Genomic DNA, 19,310 nt, shown 5'->3' with positions numbered 1-19,310 from the left:
TAACAGCTATAGGGAAGGAGAGATAAGCATGCAACCCCAGCCCGAGCTTCAAGAACCAGACAACCCAAGTGTTTGACCTGAGATCCTAAGGGACTGGAAATTAATTAAATCTTAGACAATGAAGAAAAAGTTTAGATTTCCTTGGAAAAAGCTTCAAGGGACCCACCTGGCCTTTCTCTTAATTTGCATAGATTTAAAAGCTGTGTCACAATTAACTTTTACACCAAAAAAGCAGTATGGGTTACCATTAAGCAATCTTTCAAAAGTATAGCTAGTGAGTCATGAAATATTGGGGTGGACTATTCAGCTTATTCAAGCGTAGTTTATTTGGCTTTTGTGAACAATTGATCAAACCTTTGCCATGCACCTTGAAGAATAGTGCTAGGGAACAGTCAGGTTGGCTCCATCCTGGTGCTCCAGAACAGGAGTCTTAAGTCAGGTCTAAGACAGGGTCAAGTGCTATGTTAAGGGTGAACAGAAATATGTGGCCCTTGATTTTCAAATTTTTACCAAGAGAATATTAGTTGTTGTCTTCTCCATGCAGCTACCAAATGTCTGATTCCATTTCTTTGAGTCCTGGGAAGAGGCCACAATGGTGGGAAGACGGTAGCTACAGCATCACATGGAGGAAGGCTGCCAGCAGATTGCCAGTGGCTCTTCTCCCAAGTCCCCCACAGAATGTCTGCAAGGTTTCTCACTGGGTTCCAAGTCAAGAACGGAAGGCAAGCTTTTAGTTAGGCTCCTTTGAAAAACTAGTGGAGTTCTAGCAAGGCCAATCTGTTGACCAGTCTATTTCTAAGGCTTCAAGGTGTTCAGCCATGCAATTTGTGTATTATAAAGCACTGAGCCTCAATCACTTTTAAATTCATGGTTTCTCATAATTTATGTTTGTAGTTTCCCAAAAGTGCTTCTAGTAATGTGCCACCTGACTGGGACATGGGTCGTGCTGGGATTTTTCTAATGGCCTGAGTAAAGGCTTCTTAGTGAGCATTCAGAATTCTGAACCTGCACACTCTGTCTTGCAGCTCCAGATATGATGGGTGTGGTCTCCTGGCTGATTCCAAAGCTGTCCCAGCTTTGTCAGGAAGAGCAGGCTCTGATAGAAGACACAACAATACGGCACATGACCTCTTCCTGTTGCAGGGGCTGTGGTTACCCTGAGATATCAATAAAAGTTCAAACTGCCAGAGGACTTTGTTTTGCAGTTATTCACATCACACAGGTTTAAAAGCAATAGGTGGTGTTGGTAGGAATGCCTGGTAGGTACATTTTTCTTAAGAAGTACAGGCTTTCTTTATCTGACTAAGAACTATTCGGATGTTTGCATGCCATTAGGCTTGTAAGAGGAATCTTAAAATATAGAGAACAGGCTCAGATCGGGCTTCCTGCGTCCAGCCCATTTGGTATAAAACATAGCTACAGGGCTGGGGATATAGTTCAGTTGGTAGAGTACTTGTGTCACATGCACAAGGCCCTAAGTTCAATCCCCAGCACCACCAAAGAAAAGAAAATATAGGTACAAACTTGCCAATATATGGACAATGTGTCTAGAATGTGTTGGTGGCTTGTGGACTCACACATCCCTTTGAAAATCCACTTCTATGGAAAAGAGCATTCACTCTACATCAGAAGCCATTTCTGCAGAATAACACTAAACCACCTGCTTCTCCTGCATTTTCAGTATAGTGGGAATTCTTGGATGTTGGCAATTCCTGAGACAAAGAATCTGATTATTTAGTGTTTAAAAACTCCGAAGGTATTTAAAAAGAATCAGGAACATGTCATCTTGGACAAACATGTTAGATTCACCTAGGTAGGTTAGGAAGTTCAGGACAAAACTTATCTGGGTCATGTTCTATCAAACTGTGCATTGGCAGGGACACTGTGGGCAGAAGTACAACAGGAATTTCAGCATAACTGCTCCAGGAGATGTGGCAATTATCTTCGTAGAACATGAGGTGCATATTATTATTAGAACACATTTTTCAGTCTTGACTTTTAGCATCCCTTGTGCAGTATCCATATTACAGGCGTTCTATTATGAACCTCATACTGCTGCATTTCTCTTGCTAAATCATCAGCCGTGCTTCTGGACCGTGGCATGCTATTTTCTTGCAACTAAACCAGCATTCATGATGACCCATCTCCCCTGAAAATTAGCCCTTTGAAAAACCATGGGTCAATAATAACAATTTCCCTATTAATACTTAAAGCATCAAATTCAGTAATCTACCAGGAGAATTTGAACCATGAATCAGAAATAATTACCACACTTAAAAGTCTAAGAATGCACATTCTTGATTAGCCTGGACTATGTACAGAATTATGGTAGAGGAGAAGTGTCTAAATAAAAATGAAATGTTTTTGTAAGAATCCTCTTCTGGTAACAATGGCCCCGTGAATTGACTTTTCTATTCCACTGGATTAAATATTTTATGTACCTACAAACATAAACATGCCAGAAAGAAAAGTGACCAAAAAAATGAGGCTGGCATGGAAAGAAATTGCTGATTATGAAAGTTGTAAGATTGTCAGTGATTCACAGACTGGGGGTCCACAGCCAGCACCTTTAAGGTGTCTCCCTCCTTAGCTGTTATTTGTGCTCTAGTAATTGCTGGTTATCAGGGAACACTGAATGACCAGCAATGACTGGAATGAAGGGGGAGGGGAAGAGACAAGGGGCTATGGAGCACAACCCAAGAGGAACAAGCATATTTCTGCACAAATAACAACTCCAATATAAATTGTTTCAAGTAGCTTGTCCAACTGGAAAAAGGGTTTTGGGGTTTTTGTTTGTTTGTTTTAAAAAAAGACTCATAAAAATGAATTCGGGTAATTGTTAGAGATTACCAAAGGTTTATTTGGAATGACAGAGCACGGAAAACATAATTATTACAGATGATTTGTGGATACAGCATACATCACCTATTTTAGGACAATCTGTGAAGATGAATTGCATAAATATAAAGACGTGGGAATATATAGGAGCTATTTTAAATAGGTTCTTTGGGGAGGGATGGATTAATATGCCCCATCGTCTAGCCATTCTGGTAAAGGCAGAAGTGAAGACCACTTAGCTGCTCGTCCTGGACTAACCTTGCTCTAGCCACAGCAGCTGGACAGCTGTGTAATCGGGCCCTGCTTTCTCCAGAGGGGCAGCAGCTTGGACGTGCTATTTGTCATTTCATCTTGAAAACTGCACATGACAAACACAGATACTGTTGACTGTTTTGGCAATGGGATGGCTGGTTTTGCCCTGAGGCAAAACTGCAACTGTAATGCCAGACAGAATAAGAGCAATGCATGTATCAATGACACTCGAAAGGCAAAGAGCTACAATGGAAAGGAAAGAAAGCAACTATGCATATGTAGCCTTCTGCATACACATAGATCCAGCAGTCATGGGAACTAGCTCGTGTGACTGTGTGTCTGTATATATATGTATATGTAGGTGTGCTGAAAAAGACCATTGAGAACATTTGCAGCAGTTTAGTTTTAAACACAGTAAACTTGAAAGGGAGAGAATAAGATAATCTTGTACTACAGGACAATTCATCACATCTTCTGCAGGGCAGCCACTGGATACCGAACACTTGGTGCAGAGAAATTAAGGTCTGGTCTGGAGAAAGCTACTTTAGAATTGGTGGGAGGGGAATCAAGTACAACAGTGTCCACAGTTGGGACAAAGCACAAACAAACCTGTAATCGACCACATGGGAACTGAGTGAGGGTTTTTTCCTTAATTCGCATTTGTTTTCCTCTTACACCTTTTGCACACATGCTCTACCAAAGGTCTTGCCCAGCTTTGTCTGGCGTCAGTCTGGAAATTGTTAAGAGTGTAATAGCAAAAGTGAACTCCTTGGGATTTTGCGAAGGTTTAAAAACCCAGTCATTGAGCTCTTTCAGCAATACTCGCAGCCTTACTCCAGGCGTCGAGTGAAGTTCTCTGGAAAGAGGCCTTTGTAGGTGGCCAGGTCTCTGTACTGCAGCCAGTCTGACTCCTTCACTCCCACCAGCCAGCCTGCATCCTGCAAGACAAGGACAGCCTTTCAGTGTTTCATTAACTACCAGAAGCATGTGTACTTCCAAGAACTAATATGTGATTTGTTGAATTAGTGTTGTGGTTCTGCCCTGATGTCATAGTACATGTGAAGTGGTGGGAAATGACCAGTGGGAAAGCAAATAATTTAGGAATAAAAGAAAAAGTAAAGAATGAACATTTGAAATTATTTATTTACTCTATAGGGTTAATTGAATTAACATGCTAGTTTTGTATGATGGCATAGTGAATTGACCTCATCTAGATCATAGCATGAGAACAAAGAATACATGGTGTTCAAAGAATATTTGGGTCCCAGTGTACTGAGACTTAAAAGGACTCCTGGGGAAGACTACAAAAAGTTTGTATTTCACCCTGAGCCACTTGTTTTCAGGAAGAGTCTCTGCTCCATATAAGCCCATATAAACATCATATAAGCCCAATAAACACCCTATCCAGGTCATAACAAAGACCAAAAGTTACATATGTACTGACTGATTTTGTTGTTGCTGCTGCTGCTGCTGCCGCTGCTATTAATGCCTGATATTTCAAGTTTATATAAACTACAAAGCACTTTAATATTGGGACATTCATATTGGAGATATTCATGTATTCTTTATAAATTAACATTTTTCTGTCATATGGGAGGAAAACCATTATCAAAATAAAGACTTTAAACCATAGAAAGGTTCAAGAACCCATCCATGATTGGCTTACAAAATGGGAGAGGATACTTAAAACCCAGAAGCAAAGGCCACTGTCTGCCTTTGGCCTTCAGCAGGTAAGCAGAGCCCCGCTGGACACAGTGGAGTTGGAAGCATGCAGACTGAGACTAAATGAAGTGAGACTAGTGGGAAATGACTGTCTTTATTATGTTAACCAGCACAGGAAAAGATCCCACTTAGGATGAAAGATGGCCAGATTTAATCTGAACCAATCCCCAGCACAGTTCAAGTACATCAGATAAAATGAGGTCTCAAAAATTAAATAAAGAAGCTGAATACATTCCCTTTTGATATCATCTGAGACTATAAATTGATGCTGCCATATAGACAAGAAATATAAACACTTAGACAGGCCAATTTTTGAAGGCAGAAAAAAAGAAAAAATACTGAGAAAAAATGACCCAATAAAATAACTGATAATATTCTCGCTGATGAGGAAAAGTGCCTCTTTAAAATTATGATGGCGTATATGTGAAGGACAAAGTCCTCCTTAAAGTAAAAGATGGTAACTAAATATTTTCTAAACCTCTAGTATGCAGTATAAAAGGTCATTTTCCCCCACACAATTGTCTATATTTGCCTTTATTTATAGTGAGTAAAAAATCTAATGGGGGCCAAATAGAGTCAAGCATTTTAAAATTGGTTCAATAAAGAAAAAAAAAAGCCAAACACTTCCAAAAACCCATAATGAAGATATATTCCAACATATATATTCTGAAATAAGACTTAAATCTCAAACTGAAGAATATTAGCTAATCCCAAATCTTAGTTAAGAAAAATTAGATTTTTCCTTATTAATTAGATTTTCCTTATTAATTTCCTTAATTGCTTAAAATATGTGGTAGACAGGGATTTCCCATTCTGACAATGGCAGAATAATTTCTATTAGATAAATGATTCTGCAAAGAATAATTAGAAATATTAGAATAATTCTCTCTACATGCACATGTAATATGTGTGTATCTATATATAAATCTATCTATATATTTGTTATAAAATATGTAACATAAAATACAAGTCTACATAGGTGGGCATAGTGCTGCACATCTGTAATCCCAGTGGCTCAGGAGGCTGGGGTGGTATGATCGAAAGTTCAAAGCCAACCTCAGCAAAAGTGAGGCACTAAGCAACTCAGTGAGACCCTGTTTCTAAATACAATACAAAATAGGTCTGGGGATGTGGTTCAGTGGTTTAATGTCCATAGTTCAATCCCTGGTACCCCCCCCCCCAAAAAAAAAAAAACAGTACAAGTGTACATATAATGAGGTAGGCATTAATCATGAACACAAGTCTTTAAGGAGTGTAGCAGGTGAGACCTAAGCTGATCCTGTCCTCAGTCCATGTGACATAGAGCATTCGGAAGAAAGAGTTTAGGGCTGCTGGAGAAACTGTACATTTATAGGCGGATAGATTGAAAAGGAGGGAGCCATGGTGGGGTCCCCAATTATGCAGAGGCACTTCTTGAAATCCTTGGCTGACCCCTAAGCTTGCATGCATAAGGCGTACTCCAAGAACCACGGTGGAAAACAATAGCAGAACTCGGTTGAAAAATCGAGTAGAGATTTAGGCATTGCAAATGGGGAGTGAGTACATGGGGTTTGGAGTTTGCATTCTAGCAAATTAAAAGTATTAATAAGGTCTGTGGATATTCTATTGAAATCCCAGGAATCCATGACTTAGACGTAAAAAGTCCCAGGACTAAGAATCAATGGTAACTAAAGGCACCCAACCTTAAGAGTATAAAACCAACTCCCACAAATTAAAGGTAATAATGCTAGAACAAAAATAAACAGAATATAGTCATTGGAGATTATCTACCTCTATGTTCAGTATTAATATAAATATTATTACACAGAAGGAAAAAAAAAACAAAAAAGATGACTCTAAAGATAAAAGGCAATCAATGTAAAATATGCCCTGACGTGGTAGGTATTAATCATTTGAAATTATCAGTAAGCAATTTAAAGCAGTTATTATAAATATTGTCAAGAACCTAAATTGAAAGACAGTGATAACAAGAAAACAGATGGGAAATCTTGGCAAAGAAATGGAAATTATAGAAAAGAACAACAAAGAAATGTTAGAACTGTATAACGCATAATATCTGAAACAGAAAAGTCACTGGGTTAGCTTAACAACAAATTCAAAGCAGCAAAGAAAGAGTCATGGTACTAGAAGACAGATAACAGAAATCATGTAACGTGACTACCATAGAAAATATATATCAATCCCTCCCCACTGCAAAAAACCAACAACAAAACCAGAATCTTAGACATGAAGAACATGGACATAGAATAATTGGAAATCCAGAAATAAAAAAAGAATGAGACTGAAAAAAAATTAAAAGAAATAATAGCTGAAAGTTTTCCAAATATAATGGAAAATATCAGATTGCAAGTCTAAAGAGCTCAGTGAGCCCCACGTATGAAATCATACACAAAAACACCACCTAACCACAGCATAGTCAAACCAGTGTAAATCAACACACAGAGAAATGTGTCATGGAAGTTACATTGTACATTGAAAAATAATATTAAACAAATCACAACTGATTTCTAATTATAATTAGGAAAGACTGTAAAACAATGAAACAACAATTAGAAGACTTAAAAGAAAAAAAGTCAATTCAGACTTCTTCCCCTTATGAAACTATCTTTAAAAATGAACATTTTTAATTGTCTTAATGAAGACAATTCCAGATAAACAGAAGCTGACAAGATTTGTTGCCAGCAGATCAGTACTTTGAGAATTGGGAAAGGAAATTTTTCAACCAGAAAGGAAATGAAAATAAGTAAAAACTCAATTTATCAGAAGGAATGAAGAACACTAGAACTAGAAAACATGTTGGTAAATATAAAAGATGGTTTTTTAAAAATTTTATTTCTTTAAAAATTAATTTATAGGGCTGGAATGTAGTTCAATGGTAGAGTGCTTGCCTAGCATGCATGAGGCTCTGGGTTCAATTCCTAGTGTGGAAATAAATAAATAAATACATAAAATTTAAAAAGATTAATTTATGGTGAATGTAAAACAAATATAAATCTATATTATGGAATCTTTAATGTTTTTGCAATGTTGATGTTTTTGCCTATATTAATAATTATGCTTTGTCACATTTTATGGAAAAGTCTTTTTAAGATTTTAATAATACTAGTGTTAATCCTTTCAAGGAGCCAACTTTTGGCTAAATGAACTGTTTTATGTTTTGTTTTATTGCATTCATTTATGAATTCATTTTTATTTTTTTCCTTTCTTCTATATGCTTTCTGTTCAACTTGACCCTCTTTCATATTTTTAGGATTAAAACTAAAAATCAATGATAATAATTATTTTTTTTAATTTACACTATTATTTCTTTGACCAATGAAATATTTAGAAGTGCATTTAAAATTTTTTAAGCACTGGGGCTTTCATCATTTTTGTTAATTTCTAATCTTATTGTGGCAGAGACTCTGGGTGCTTGACCAGCCCCTGATTTATGTTGGAGGCAGGTACCATCACCAAAAAAAAGAACAAAAGGTTGGAGCTGTATAAATCTTAATCTCAAAACCTGTGGTGGTCAACTTTACTTTTTTTGTGGCAAGGACTCTCATATCTCTTTAGAAGTAGAATGGAAGTCATAGATCTTTGCTCCAGAAAAACATGTTCAGAGACCCATGGATATTCCTCTTTCAAGAGTCCACAAATCATGAACAGGAATAAAATGGGAATTCCCAGCAACTTAGAATCAGACCACTCTCCTAGGAAGGTTTTGGAGGTTGCTGTTTGTTCTGTAATGGGATTTCTTTTAAGGTGGGGTATAATTTAAATATTACAATAATGAAGAGTTGTGAGGTTACCGTTCAACTAATTTTGACAAACATACCCACACCCCATCACAATACCTAGCATTTCCATCTCCCCAGAGAGTTCTCCCCTGTTCTTTCCCAGTTAACCTTCAGCCCTCGGGGTTAAAGGGGATTTTGAAGAGGATTTACAAGCAAATTCTGTATTTCTTGAAGAATGGTATCATGACATCCCTAGGAATGGTCATAGAATAAGAAAAGGTCATTTAATTGCATACAAATGAAATCATGCAAAACAGCCTGGAAGGGCAGGGTGTCTTTAAAAAGAAGCTAATGGTGTGCTGGGGTCCAAAGCCCTTAAGCCCTTTTCAGAATTGGACTGCAGCATCTTAGAGAACAGAAGTGGTTTTAGGAAGTCATTGTGTCCTACTATCCCTCGAGAAAAACCAAGGTGGCCGGAAGCATCTTCCAACCTTTTACCTGGTCAGCTTCTGAATCCGAGGGGACCACCAGCACCACGTCACCCCTTTGTAGGGTAAGTTCATCTGAATTTGCTGCCTCAAAATCATGTAGTGTTTCCACCTGCAAAAGATTTAAAGAACTTATTAATTTTAGAAAGAAGAGATGTAAAAGCATGGTTTCTTACATGATAAGCAGGCATGCTTAGAAGCATTCTTCAAGTGGGATAAAAAGATGAGGATACAGACAGGGTTTGATGTGAGGTGTCCCCCAAAGGTTCAAGTGCTGGAGGGTTGGTCCCCATTGTGGTGGTATGGGAGGGAAGGGAACTTTTAAGAGGTAGAGTCTAGCAGGAGGTCATTAGGGCAACTCCTTCAAAAGGGATTAATGTAATTCTCATAGGACTCTTGTTAGTTTTGTAAGAGGGTTATTATAAAAGAATAAGACTAGCCCTTTCCCATGCTCTGGTTTCCTGTCTCATCATGTGATTTCCTCCTACTTCCCACAATACCATCTGCCATGTGATACAGCTGAGGGCACCCTTCCCAGAGCAAGAGTCATGCTCTTGAACCTCCAGAACTGTGAGCTACATAAACCTCTTTTCTTCATAAAGTATTCAGTCCTGGGTATTTCATGATAGTAATAGAAAAGAGACTAACACACACTCCAAGGAAAAAGAAGACCTCTAAAGACAAAAAGGAAATACTATTGTTGTTTACTTAATACCCTTGATTCTTACTGACTTATATGAACTTCTATGAGGCCATTTGCAATGTATATTTAGTAATGTAATGCCCCCTGCAATAGCTGAGAATATTCTATTATTTACTTTTTAACTCATCATCTCTTTTTTAAAGACTTTCATATTATAATGACTGATGCTTTATTATTATTTGTTGTTTAACTTGAACTAAAAATGCCCTGCTGAAAGTTCCTCTAACTCTGGCTTCTGTCAAATAACTAAAAACTATCACTTGCATATTATATAGGAATTTTTATTTAATTAAACACTGTGATCAATTTCTTTTTAAATAATATTGATCCTTTTCCTGCCCTACCATGACAACCTGTTTTCCTTTATCCCTTCAAAAAATATCTCTTTAAAATCATATTATTGTAATGCAAAATAAATAAATGAAATAATTAAAAAATAAAAATAAAATAAAATGAAAGCCAAAAAATAAATAAGATAAAATCATATTATAGGAAAAAAAAAGCAAAAAAGCTGGGCATTGTGGTGCATGCCTATAATCCCAGCAGTTTGGGAGACAGAAGCAGGAGGATCACAAGTTCAAAGCCAGCCTCAGCAACTTACTAAAACCCCAGAATAAAAAAATTTAAAAAGTGGGACTGGGAATGTGGCTCAGTGGTTAAGTGTCCTTGAGTTCAATCCTCAGTACCAAAAAAAAAAAAAAAAAAAAAAGAAAAAGAAAAAGAAAGAAAGAAAGCAGAAAGAACAACGTAATGAACATTCATTACCCCATCTCCCAGCTTGAATGACCAGACAGTCCTGGCAATTTAATTTCTCTCATGTCCCTCTCCTAAAACTTATCCATGAGATTAAACAACATGCTTTTAAGACATATATTTTAAAGAATAATAAAATAAAAGAGCTAGAAATACTATACTACAAAATTAACTCCTCTGATCACAAAACTGATGCCTAGAGAGGGGTTAAATAAAGTGTCTATGTTATACCAGTCAGCAAGGAAGCCAAGAATGGCTCTGCCTGCCTTGGCCTTGCCTGGCACATGGTTTTCTTGCCTTCTTGTGCTCTAGTTAAAACACAACACAGCTGGACACAGCCCCCTAACCTGCAGAATTCTCCATATTCATATATTTATAAATATAGAATACCCATACCACACCCCCTTGAGGTAGCAAGGCAGCCATCACTTTCTAAAACAAAACATTCCACTATTTAATGCTACCCCATGAATACATGCAAATTTAACACTCTTTAAAGGCAAAAAAAAGCTGTATTTTGAAATATAAAACCAACTTACAGAATTAAAAATTCCTAACCAGGTTCTATTAGAGAGCCTTATCTGCTTTAACACTTGGCTTATGCCAGGGTTTTTAAGCAACTGCTCATTTTGCAGGCTGAGGACCATTGAGTTTATGAAGACTATAAGTAGCCTCTCTGGGAAGAACCTTCTTCCCATTAATGAAGGGTCCCATTTCTTCCTTTTCACAGAAACCTATTATATCTTTATTCATTTGAGAATATTTATTGGCTTCCTACTGTTATGCACTATGCTTCTTGCTTCCTGCCCTGATGATCCCTTTGGGAAGCACCTTGGTAAACAGGTGAATTGGAGGAATTGGTCTGAGCCACACTGGACAGTCAGGCTGGGGAAATTAACCCTTTATCATCCAGGGGGAGTGCCCTGTAGTGAACTTCTCATTTATTATTCTTTGCTAAAACATGGAAAGCATTACTGTAGTTTTTGCTTGTCCTACAGCATAGAACTCCTGCCATTTTCCAAGATAAGTTGAGGTGAAGGAAAGCAGTTCTGAGAAAAAAACAATATTATTGAAAAAAGTACAGGTAACATATCAAAAAACCAAAAGTTTTTTGGGACTGAAGAAGGGTTGAGGCAAAGAAAGGACAAATGACCATGAGGTTACAACAGGAAGACCTTATAGAGGAAGCCAGGAGGCACTTCCGGACAGGCCTCCCCTGCAGATGCAAATTGATCAGCAGCACCAGCTGGTGCAGGAGGCACAGCTTGAGAGTCCTCCGGGGGCTTCTGTTCTGTGGCCAGCTCTGGCGTTTCACTGGTAGGGCCCAGAGGAGCCACATCCTCAGTAGCCTCCTTAGTCTCTGCACCCAGGGTCATTTCATGTTCTCCTTCCCCTTCGTTGTTGGAGGCGGGCTCAATGACAACAGAAGGGATGACCTTCTCCTGGGGGAAGAAGAAGGCAGTGATGTCAAGAAGAGCCTGAATAACAATAAATATCTTCCTCAGCCACTTATACTTCCCTGCCCCACTATCCACCTACTGTTCCCTCAGCTGGGAAGGCATTTGAACTTTGGGTCTCTGTCTTGTACCTTGGCTTCCTTTCTGTCTCTTCTAAGTACTAAACCCTTAGTGGGATTCATGCTTGGATCCTTGAGCAGTCACACAGCTTGTTAAGTCTGTGGAAATTGGGAGGAGGGATGGAGACTGAAGGGGAAGAAGGTGTATCATGTGGGGTCAGGGAGTAATCCTGAGCAGGATATGCCAGGAAGGATTCCATGCAGGCTGATTTCACTTTTGCAGCAGTCCATTGCTGTCCCAATCGCAAGAGCTGTGCTGTGTTGACTTTGTGTGCTGCTCTGTAGCACTGATGGATTGGGGCTAGCTCCAAATCCATGTGTGTATTTAACAGCCCACATTTGATCATGGAACCTATTGATAGGCCCTTGGTAAAAGAAGCCTGCTGGTGATTCTGAGGCACTCTTCATAAGCACAAAAGAGTAACAATACTAATATAATTTTGTAACAGTTGGCTTCCCAGTGTAACAGCTGCTCCCTTAAAGCTGAAAAAGAAGGAGTCTAGCCATTATCCTGCTAACCTGTTAATTGTTTCACCATTACTTAGCTTCTTACAGGTAATCATCAAATGAAAAAGGAAGTGGAACAGAAACTGTCCCCTAAAGCCTTGGTCCCTAGCACCAGGAGGTTGTCAATAGGACCCAAAGAACCAGAACGATAACACGCCTCTGGTCCAGGAGCCTGACTAAATATACAAATGCCTGTCTTTGCCCTTCCTGCTTTGTTCTTCCCTATTTAATCCCAATGCTTCTGGGAAGCAGCAGGCAAGACAGAATAGCTATCTTCCCAGCTTGACCAAATTGCAATGAATTAATTTTTATTTTTATATTATTCCTGATGAGAGTGAGGAACCAAGTCCAGCCTGTTGGGACCCCCAGAGGCAAACCCCTGACCTGGGACTCCAATGACAATTTCACTAGTAATATTGATTTTTCACTATGTGCGTGACACTGGACTAAGCCATTTATGGGCAACAGACTGTTGTTCTATTCTATTCTCTGGTCTTCCCACCATTTTCATTTTCTTTCCTTCCTTCCTTTCTCTCTCTCTCTCTCTCTCTCTCTCTCTCTCTCTCTCTCTCTCTCTCTCTTTCTCTTTCCAGGGATTGAACTCAGGAGCACTCAACCACTGAGCCACATCCCAAGCCCTATTTTGTATTTTATTTAGAGATAGGGTCTCACTGAGTTGCTTAGCACCACACTTTTGCTGATCCTCCTGCCTCAGGCTCCTGAGCTGCTGGGATTACAGGCATGCGCCACAATACCAGGCCGCCATTTTCATTTTCTTCATTATCTATGCTTCATTCCTTTGCTCCATCACTTTTTTACAGTTTTTTTCTCCTTTCTTTTTTTCTCATATTTTCCCCATATAGTGCATTTTAGGTGTGCATACTGATGGGATTTGTTGTTACATGTTCATATATGCACACAACATAACAATATAATTTGGCCAATATCATTCCCCAGCACTAACCTCCTTCTTCCCTGCCTCTCACCCCATGGTTCCTTTGATTTTCCTGAGATCACTGCCCTCCCCTACCTTTCTTTTCCTTTTTCCTCTCTAGCTTCCCATACGGGAGAAAACATAAGACCCTTGACCTTCTGAGTTTGGCTTATTTCATTTAACATGATAGTCTCTAGTTCCATCCATTTTCCTGTAAGTGCATAATTTTATTTCTTTTGGGGCTGAATAAAACTCCATTGTGTATAAATACCACATTTTCTTTATCCATTCATCCACTGATGGATATCTAGCCTGGCTTCATAGTTTGGCTATTGTGAATTGTGCTACTGTACACGTATGGGTATGCATGTATCATTTCTTTTTCATCATCCTATGGTTAGGCTCCATCAGCGATAGGCACTGGGGACCTGTGTGGAACCGGCAGATATCAAGTGGATGCTAGAACCATTCTTTCTGAGAATTAAAGGATATGTAATTTTTTGATGGAATGGGAACTTACAAGATGGCTACAAACCCATTCCATGTGCAAAACATTATCACCATTAACCCCCAGATGGAGCTCTCCAGCCAGCACTGTCTCGAGGATACTGACCTGAGGCACTGCTGCTTCTGTCTCTGTTGGTTGAGGTCTGTCCTTGTCTGTAACCTCTGTGGTTTCAGTATCAGTTTGGGCCTCCTCTAGACTTCCTCCCTCTTCAGCAGGGAGAGCTACCTTCTCTGCCTCTGCTTCCTCTACCAGGGTCCCCTCTGCTGGTAAGATGGTTCCTGCAGCCACATCCACGTCAGTTCCAGGGATCTGTAAGGCAGAAACAAAATAGGGCACGTCTGAGTCTTCTTGGGCTTCCCACTAGGCCTCAAACTTTCCCTACCTCTTTTCTCCCCACTGTTGAAGCTCATGAGATTTCAAAGCTTGCTGTGTGTAATGTACAAATCCCAGGACTTGGGTGCAGCAGAGTCTGATATCTGATCATCAAAGCTCTCTTCTTCCTGAGCCCCCATCAATTTGACATTGTTCAGCTTTCCCTGCAGTAAGGTATAGCAAATGGAGTTTAAATGGAAGTGACATGTCATTCCTGAGACACTGCTTTTAAGGTGTGCGTGTGCGTGGCCTCCCCTTCACAAGCTATTTCCATTTTTCTGAAAGCAGAGGTTACTGAATGAAGGGGGTCATCCAAGTCACAAGTCCCAATATCTGGCTCATAGAAGAAAGTCACATAGCAAAGCAGCCTCATCATGCAACATTAGAATTTTTTTTTAATTGTGTTTCAGTACAGATTTTCAAATTTTTGTGGGGAAAGTTTCCAAATAAATCATTCTCGGGAAAAAAAAAGGAGGGTTTCTCAAATAGATCTCCTGACTATGATGGAAAAATAATTTTTGTAATCAAATATGTGTTAAAATAATCCAAACCTCTGTAGAGTTGTATGTGGGTCAGAAAAACATCAAAATCATATTTGGGGTCTTTACAGGAAGAATCAAAATAGAAAAAAGTTTTAAGAAGTATTAAAAACTTGCAATAATAAAATAAAGGAAGTGTAATCAAAAGTTTTAATTTTGAACAAATTTGTTTGGAGTATAACTCTTTAGTAAGATTCTGATAACATCCACTTGGCAGACCTGATTTGAGGGGTTCAAATCAGAAATACTGTGGAAGGATATTAGATTGATCTCATATAATATACCCAGGATACAGATTTCAAAAATTGATCTTTTTCGGAGATGTGATTAGCACCAGCTATTCCTTGCCTTTACTGAATAAGTTCTACCCAGTTCATTTGATCAAGTCAGAAAGCCCTAATCTTGGAAACCTCTGAACACTGGAATGGCAAGAAGCATACTCTGTGTGGGTATCAGATGGAAAATGAGGGACATGAGCCACACAGCCAACCTTGGTATAATGCACTTTCCAAAAGCATCCTCATCAGGCAATATCAGAGTTTTAGAAAAACTTCATTTCAGTACAAATTTTCAAATCTTTGTAGGGAAGCTTCCAGAAGTTAAATTACTTCCAGGGGGGAAAATAAAAACCTTTCTTCTGCCTCAAACTTACAATAAATTTAATAATAAAAATAACTTGTTACCGAGTACCTTTACTACAACATAGTTCTACCTTTATGAAAAAAATGTAAATAGCTGTGCTATTTGTTACACTCATATTCTCAGAAATTTACTTTTCTCTCTCATATAAAATTCTCCTATTATGAGAATTTGGCTTTCCTACAAAGTGAGCAATGACCCAAAATGTAGTTACTTGCCAGAGCATAGCCTTCATTTCTTTATTTTCTACCCTGTTATTAAAATGCATGAGTTCCTAAAAGTAATTATTTTATGTGAATTGTAAGAGATAATTATTTAAATTGAATCATTAATGCTGATAATTACTAGAGTACGTTAATAACTACTTGAGGATTCATATTTTGGTGAATGACTGAAAATTCACATTTAAAAATTTAAGAGAATTATATCTCTTGTTTTACAGAACCATCCATCTTTTTATGGATGTTATTGTTGTTGTCAAAAGAGTAATAATCAGATCATAAATTAGGAGTGCATCCTAATTTCCCCAAAAACAATGAACAATTGCTTGTGTATGTGTGGTACTGGGGTTGGAACCTAGGTGCACTCTACCACTGAGTTACACCCCAAAATCCTTTAATTTTTTTTTCTTAAGACAGGGTCTCACTAAATTGAGCGGGCTGGCCTCAAACCTTCCTCCTGAGTTGTTGGGATTATAGGCATGTGCCATTGTGCCCAATTTCTCATAGCTTTATTTTGAGAGAAATCAGCAGACTTTCACCAGAACATTAAAGACCTAGCAAAGTTTCTTCCACATTGGAAACCGTTCAAAAAGGCAATGTGTAGACAATAAACTTAAAGTCTCAAATGTAGAAGGTTAAGTAGTATGTTCACACTTCTGAGTTATTTATGTTTTCCATCTGTCACCTATGAGAATCCCAGTGGTTTCAATAGCTTTGAACTAGATGGACTCTAAATATATACAAACTGTATGGATAAGCAGAGTGTATGTACCACTACACACATGTACACACATCAACACATAAAGACACATTACTGTAGATCAAAAAGCAGACATTATGTTATTTCATAGGACACCCCCAACTATACATAAATGCCAAGCACATATTATTAGTAATTAGATTTCTCTGTCCCCTGAATTGACCATACCTCTTTTTAAGTGGATATTTTTCTGTGACTTGATGTGCTGCCAAGAAGGTAAATTTTTTTAACTCATTTCATATAATGCTAATCCCTAGTTCATAATTGATCTCTATTCTTTATATATCTAGCAATTTGTATCAGATTTTATGTTGCAAGATATACATGTTATCATCCTTCTTTTGCTGAATAATTTAAACAGGGCTTGTTGGCTAGACATACTTTAGTCCTAATGGCATAGTTGCTTTGACACCAACCACCAGCAGATGGAGGTCAAGGGCTCTGTCTGACTGCTCAGTGTTCTCAAAGCTAGAAGAAGCAAGTATCCCAGACTCAGCACTTCAGCAATTGACTTTGTAATAGATAGATGATAGATAGATAGATAGATAGATAGATAGATAGATAGATAGATAGATAAAATTTATATACAGAATTGTGTATAAGAATAGTAACAAATGAAAATTACTAAAATATTGAAATAAATGCTGTCAAATACAAGGTGCTAAGGAAACCGGCACTTTGACTCTAGAGAGGAATAGCCAAATAAATTGAAAAACCTATTTGAAAAAGGAAAAGAGAAATTAACCCTCCCACATTCCCTTCTGAGTCCATTAGTAATGAATTTCCATTTGTCTAGATGCTGTTCAGTATTGCTTTGATTTTACAGGGTTTAAAAACATTACATAAACAGAAGGATTTTTCACTTTCTGTACTTCCCCATAGCTTTCTATTTCTGAGATTGGGCTGAAAATCTTCCCTTTCTGTCTGGAATCTGTTCCACAGTTTTTTCTCTCCTCTCAATATTTCCAATGTATATTTACTGACAACAACATTAAAACAAAGCAAAGTAGGACCCCTCCCCATCCTTGCTAAAATTAGGTGTTAGCTCCAGATAAATTAAGTAAAGAATGGAAGGGTTTTCGGTCCCACAGTTAACCTTCTTTTATTCTTTTTATTCATCTCACATTTTGACTATTTTTAGATCTAGAAAAGAAAAACATTTTCTACACCCTGCTTGCCACAGTAGATGTTACATCTGCTAGGAAACCTCAGAGATAAATGACTGCTATTTTCTCTTCTAAAAAAATATTACCTAGGAAAACCAGAGGACTGAAACTACTCTAAGTATCTCAAGACTCTGGCAGTCAATACTATCCAATTTTTCTCTTCACTTCAAATCTTAAAACACCATCATCCTATCTTCTGCTAACACTGTACTATCTATTGGCTAACTATATTTATGGTTGAAATATCTAATGCAAAGAGAGACTGAAAAAGTTCTCCCTGACCTTGGATACATGTGGTTTACCATATCCATGAGGTCTATGAGGCACAGGCATCAGGACTACTGCTGACTTGGATATGCATCCCACAGAAGTCACATGTACCAGCACAGAATTCTTCTTGGGGAAGGTGAGCTGTGGTTTTCCCTATACTATACCATATGGACCTCCCTGCTTTCTTATCTTCTGCCTTGGAGGAAAGCAATATGACTATGCCATTCATGCCAAGGTCCTTTCAATACCAATAACTGTGTTAGCAAAATATTCTGGAAGTGGAATGAAGGATACAGTACAACAACAGCCTAGGTGTCAAACCTGCAAAGTAGGCAATCCGAATAGGATGACAGAAACTCTCAGCCCTTCCATGAGATGGCACTTTGAAAGCTAGACCACAAGGACTGAGACCCCAAAACATGTAAGAGTAGTCACAGGCTGTAGGAGAATTTGTGATTGCCAAGGTTGATGTCATCTATTCATTCATTCATTGTTTAGTTGGCAGCATTATCTCTGAACAATGCCTAAAAAGCAGCTTGCCAATGTTACTGTTCTAGATGAGGACAACTGAAGATATTCCCTCAACTAAGTATGAAATTACACATTTATTTATAAGGTAGATTATTTTAACTGAGAATAGGCATATTTCCCATTTTTAAAAAAATGGATATCAGGGATTTAAACATAATAAAAAGAAATAACTCATGATATATTCTATGTATTTTTATTCATGTTGTAATTGTACAGGGGCTAAATTCCTTTATTAGGTAACACAGACCATTTTTTTATATATTTATTTTTTAGTTTTAGGTGGACACAATGTCTTTATTTTACATTTATGTGGTGCTGAGGATTGAACCTAGTGCCTTGTGCATGCTAGGCAAGTGCTCTACCACTGAGCCACAACCTCAGCACCCACAGATCGTGTTTCTTAGAAAAATTATACCAATGGCTATACAGTCCTTTTATTAATTTTTTATTTAACATTTGTTTAAGAGTTCTTCTACCATTAAACACCAGTTGACTGCCAGTTTTTAAGTATTATAAATGACAAACTGAGAAAGAGCTCTTCAGTTTGTAAACAAATAATTGTACAGCCTACACATTTAAGTGATTTAAATACACTGCCATCTTTATTTATTTCTGTGTCTCCATGGAAATAGTTTTTAGGTTTATCCAAATATTTCATTTTGAAAATTTCAAACATAAGAAATCAAAAGAATCGTATAGCAAACCTTCAAGTACTCACCATCAAGGATCTTCATTTGACAGGTTGCTACATTTCTTTTACCATGTCTTCAACTTATCCATAAAATTGATTGGATTCATCTTTCAGTCAATTG

The 19,310-nt window shown here is 37.9% G+C and overlaps 1 protein-coding gene across 2 annotated transcripts in view; it reads right to left on the bottom strand.

Moving 5' to 3' along the window:
- Positions 1–2,845: 2,845 nt before the first annotated feature.
- AMPH (amphiphysin) overlaps positions 2,846–19,310 on the bottom strand; it is a 217,876-nt gene continuing 201,411 nt past the window's right edge. For both annotated transcript variants that reach the window (XM_081287269.1, XM_081287268.1), the window contains 4 exons: positions 14,106–14,309; positions 11,651–11,917; positions 9,030–9,131; positions 2,846–4,028 (listed from right to left, as the gene is read on the bottom strand). In XM_081287269.1, the coding sequence (XP_081143395.1) occupies positions 3,921–4,028; positions 9,030–9,131; positions 11,651–11,917; positions 14,106–14,309 (681 nt within the window). In that variant the 3' untranslated portion in view covers positions 2,846–3,920. The remainder of the gene's footprint in view (positions 4,029–9,029; positions 9,132–11,650; positions 11,918–14,105; positions 14,310–19,310) is intronic.

The sequence above is a fragment of the Spermophilus citellus genome (genome assembly GCF_964194105.1).
Source record: "Spermophilus citellus genome assembly, chromosome: 3".
In the NCBI taxonomy this organism is placed as follows: Eukaryota; Metazoa; Chordata; class Mammalia; order Rodentia; family Sciuridae; genus Spermophilus; species Spermophilus citellus.
The sequence above is the reverse complement of the archived record's forward strand: the minus strand, read 5'-3'. Positions and strand labels throughout refer to the sequence as shown.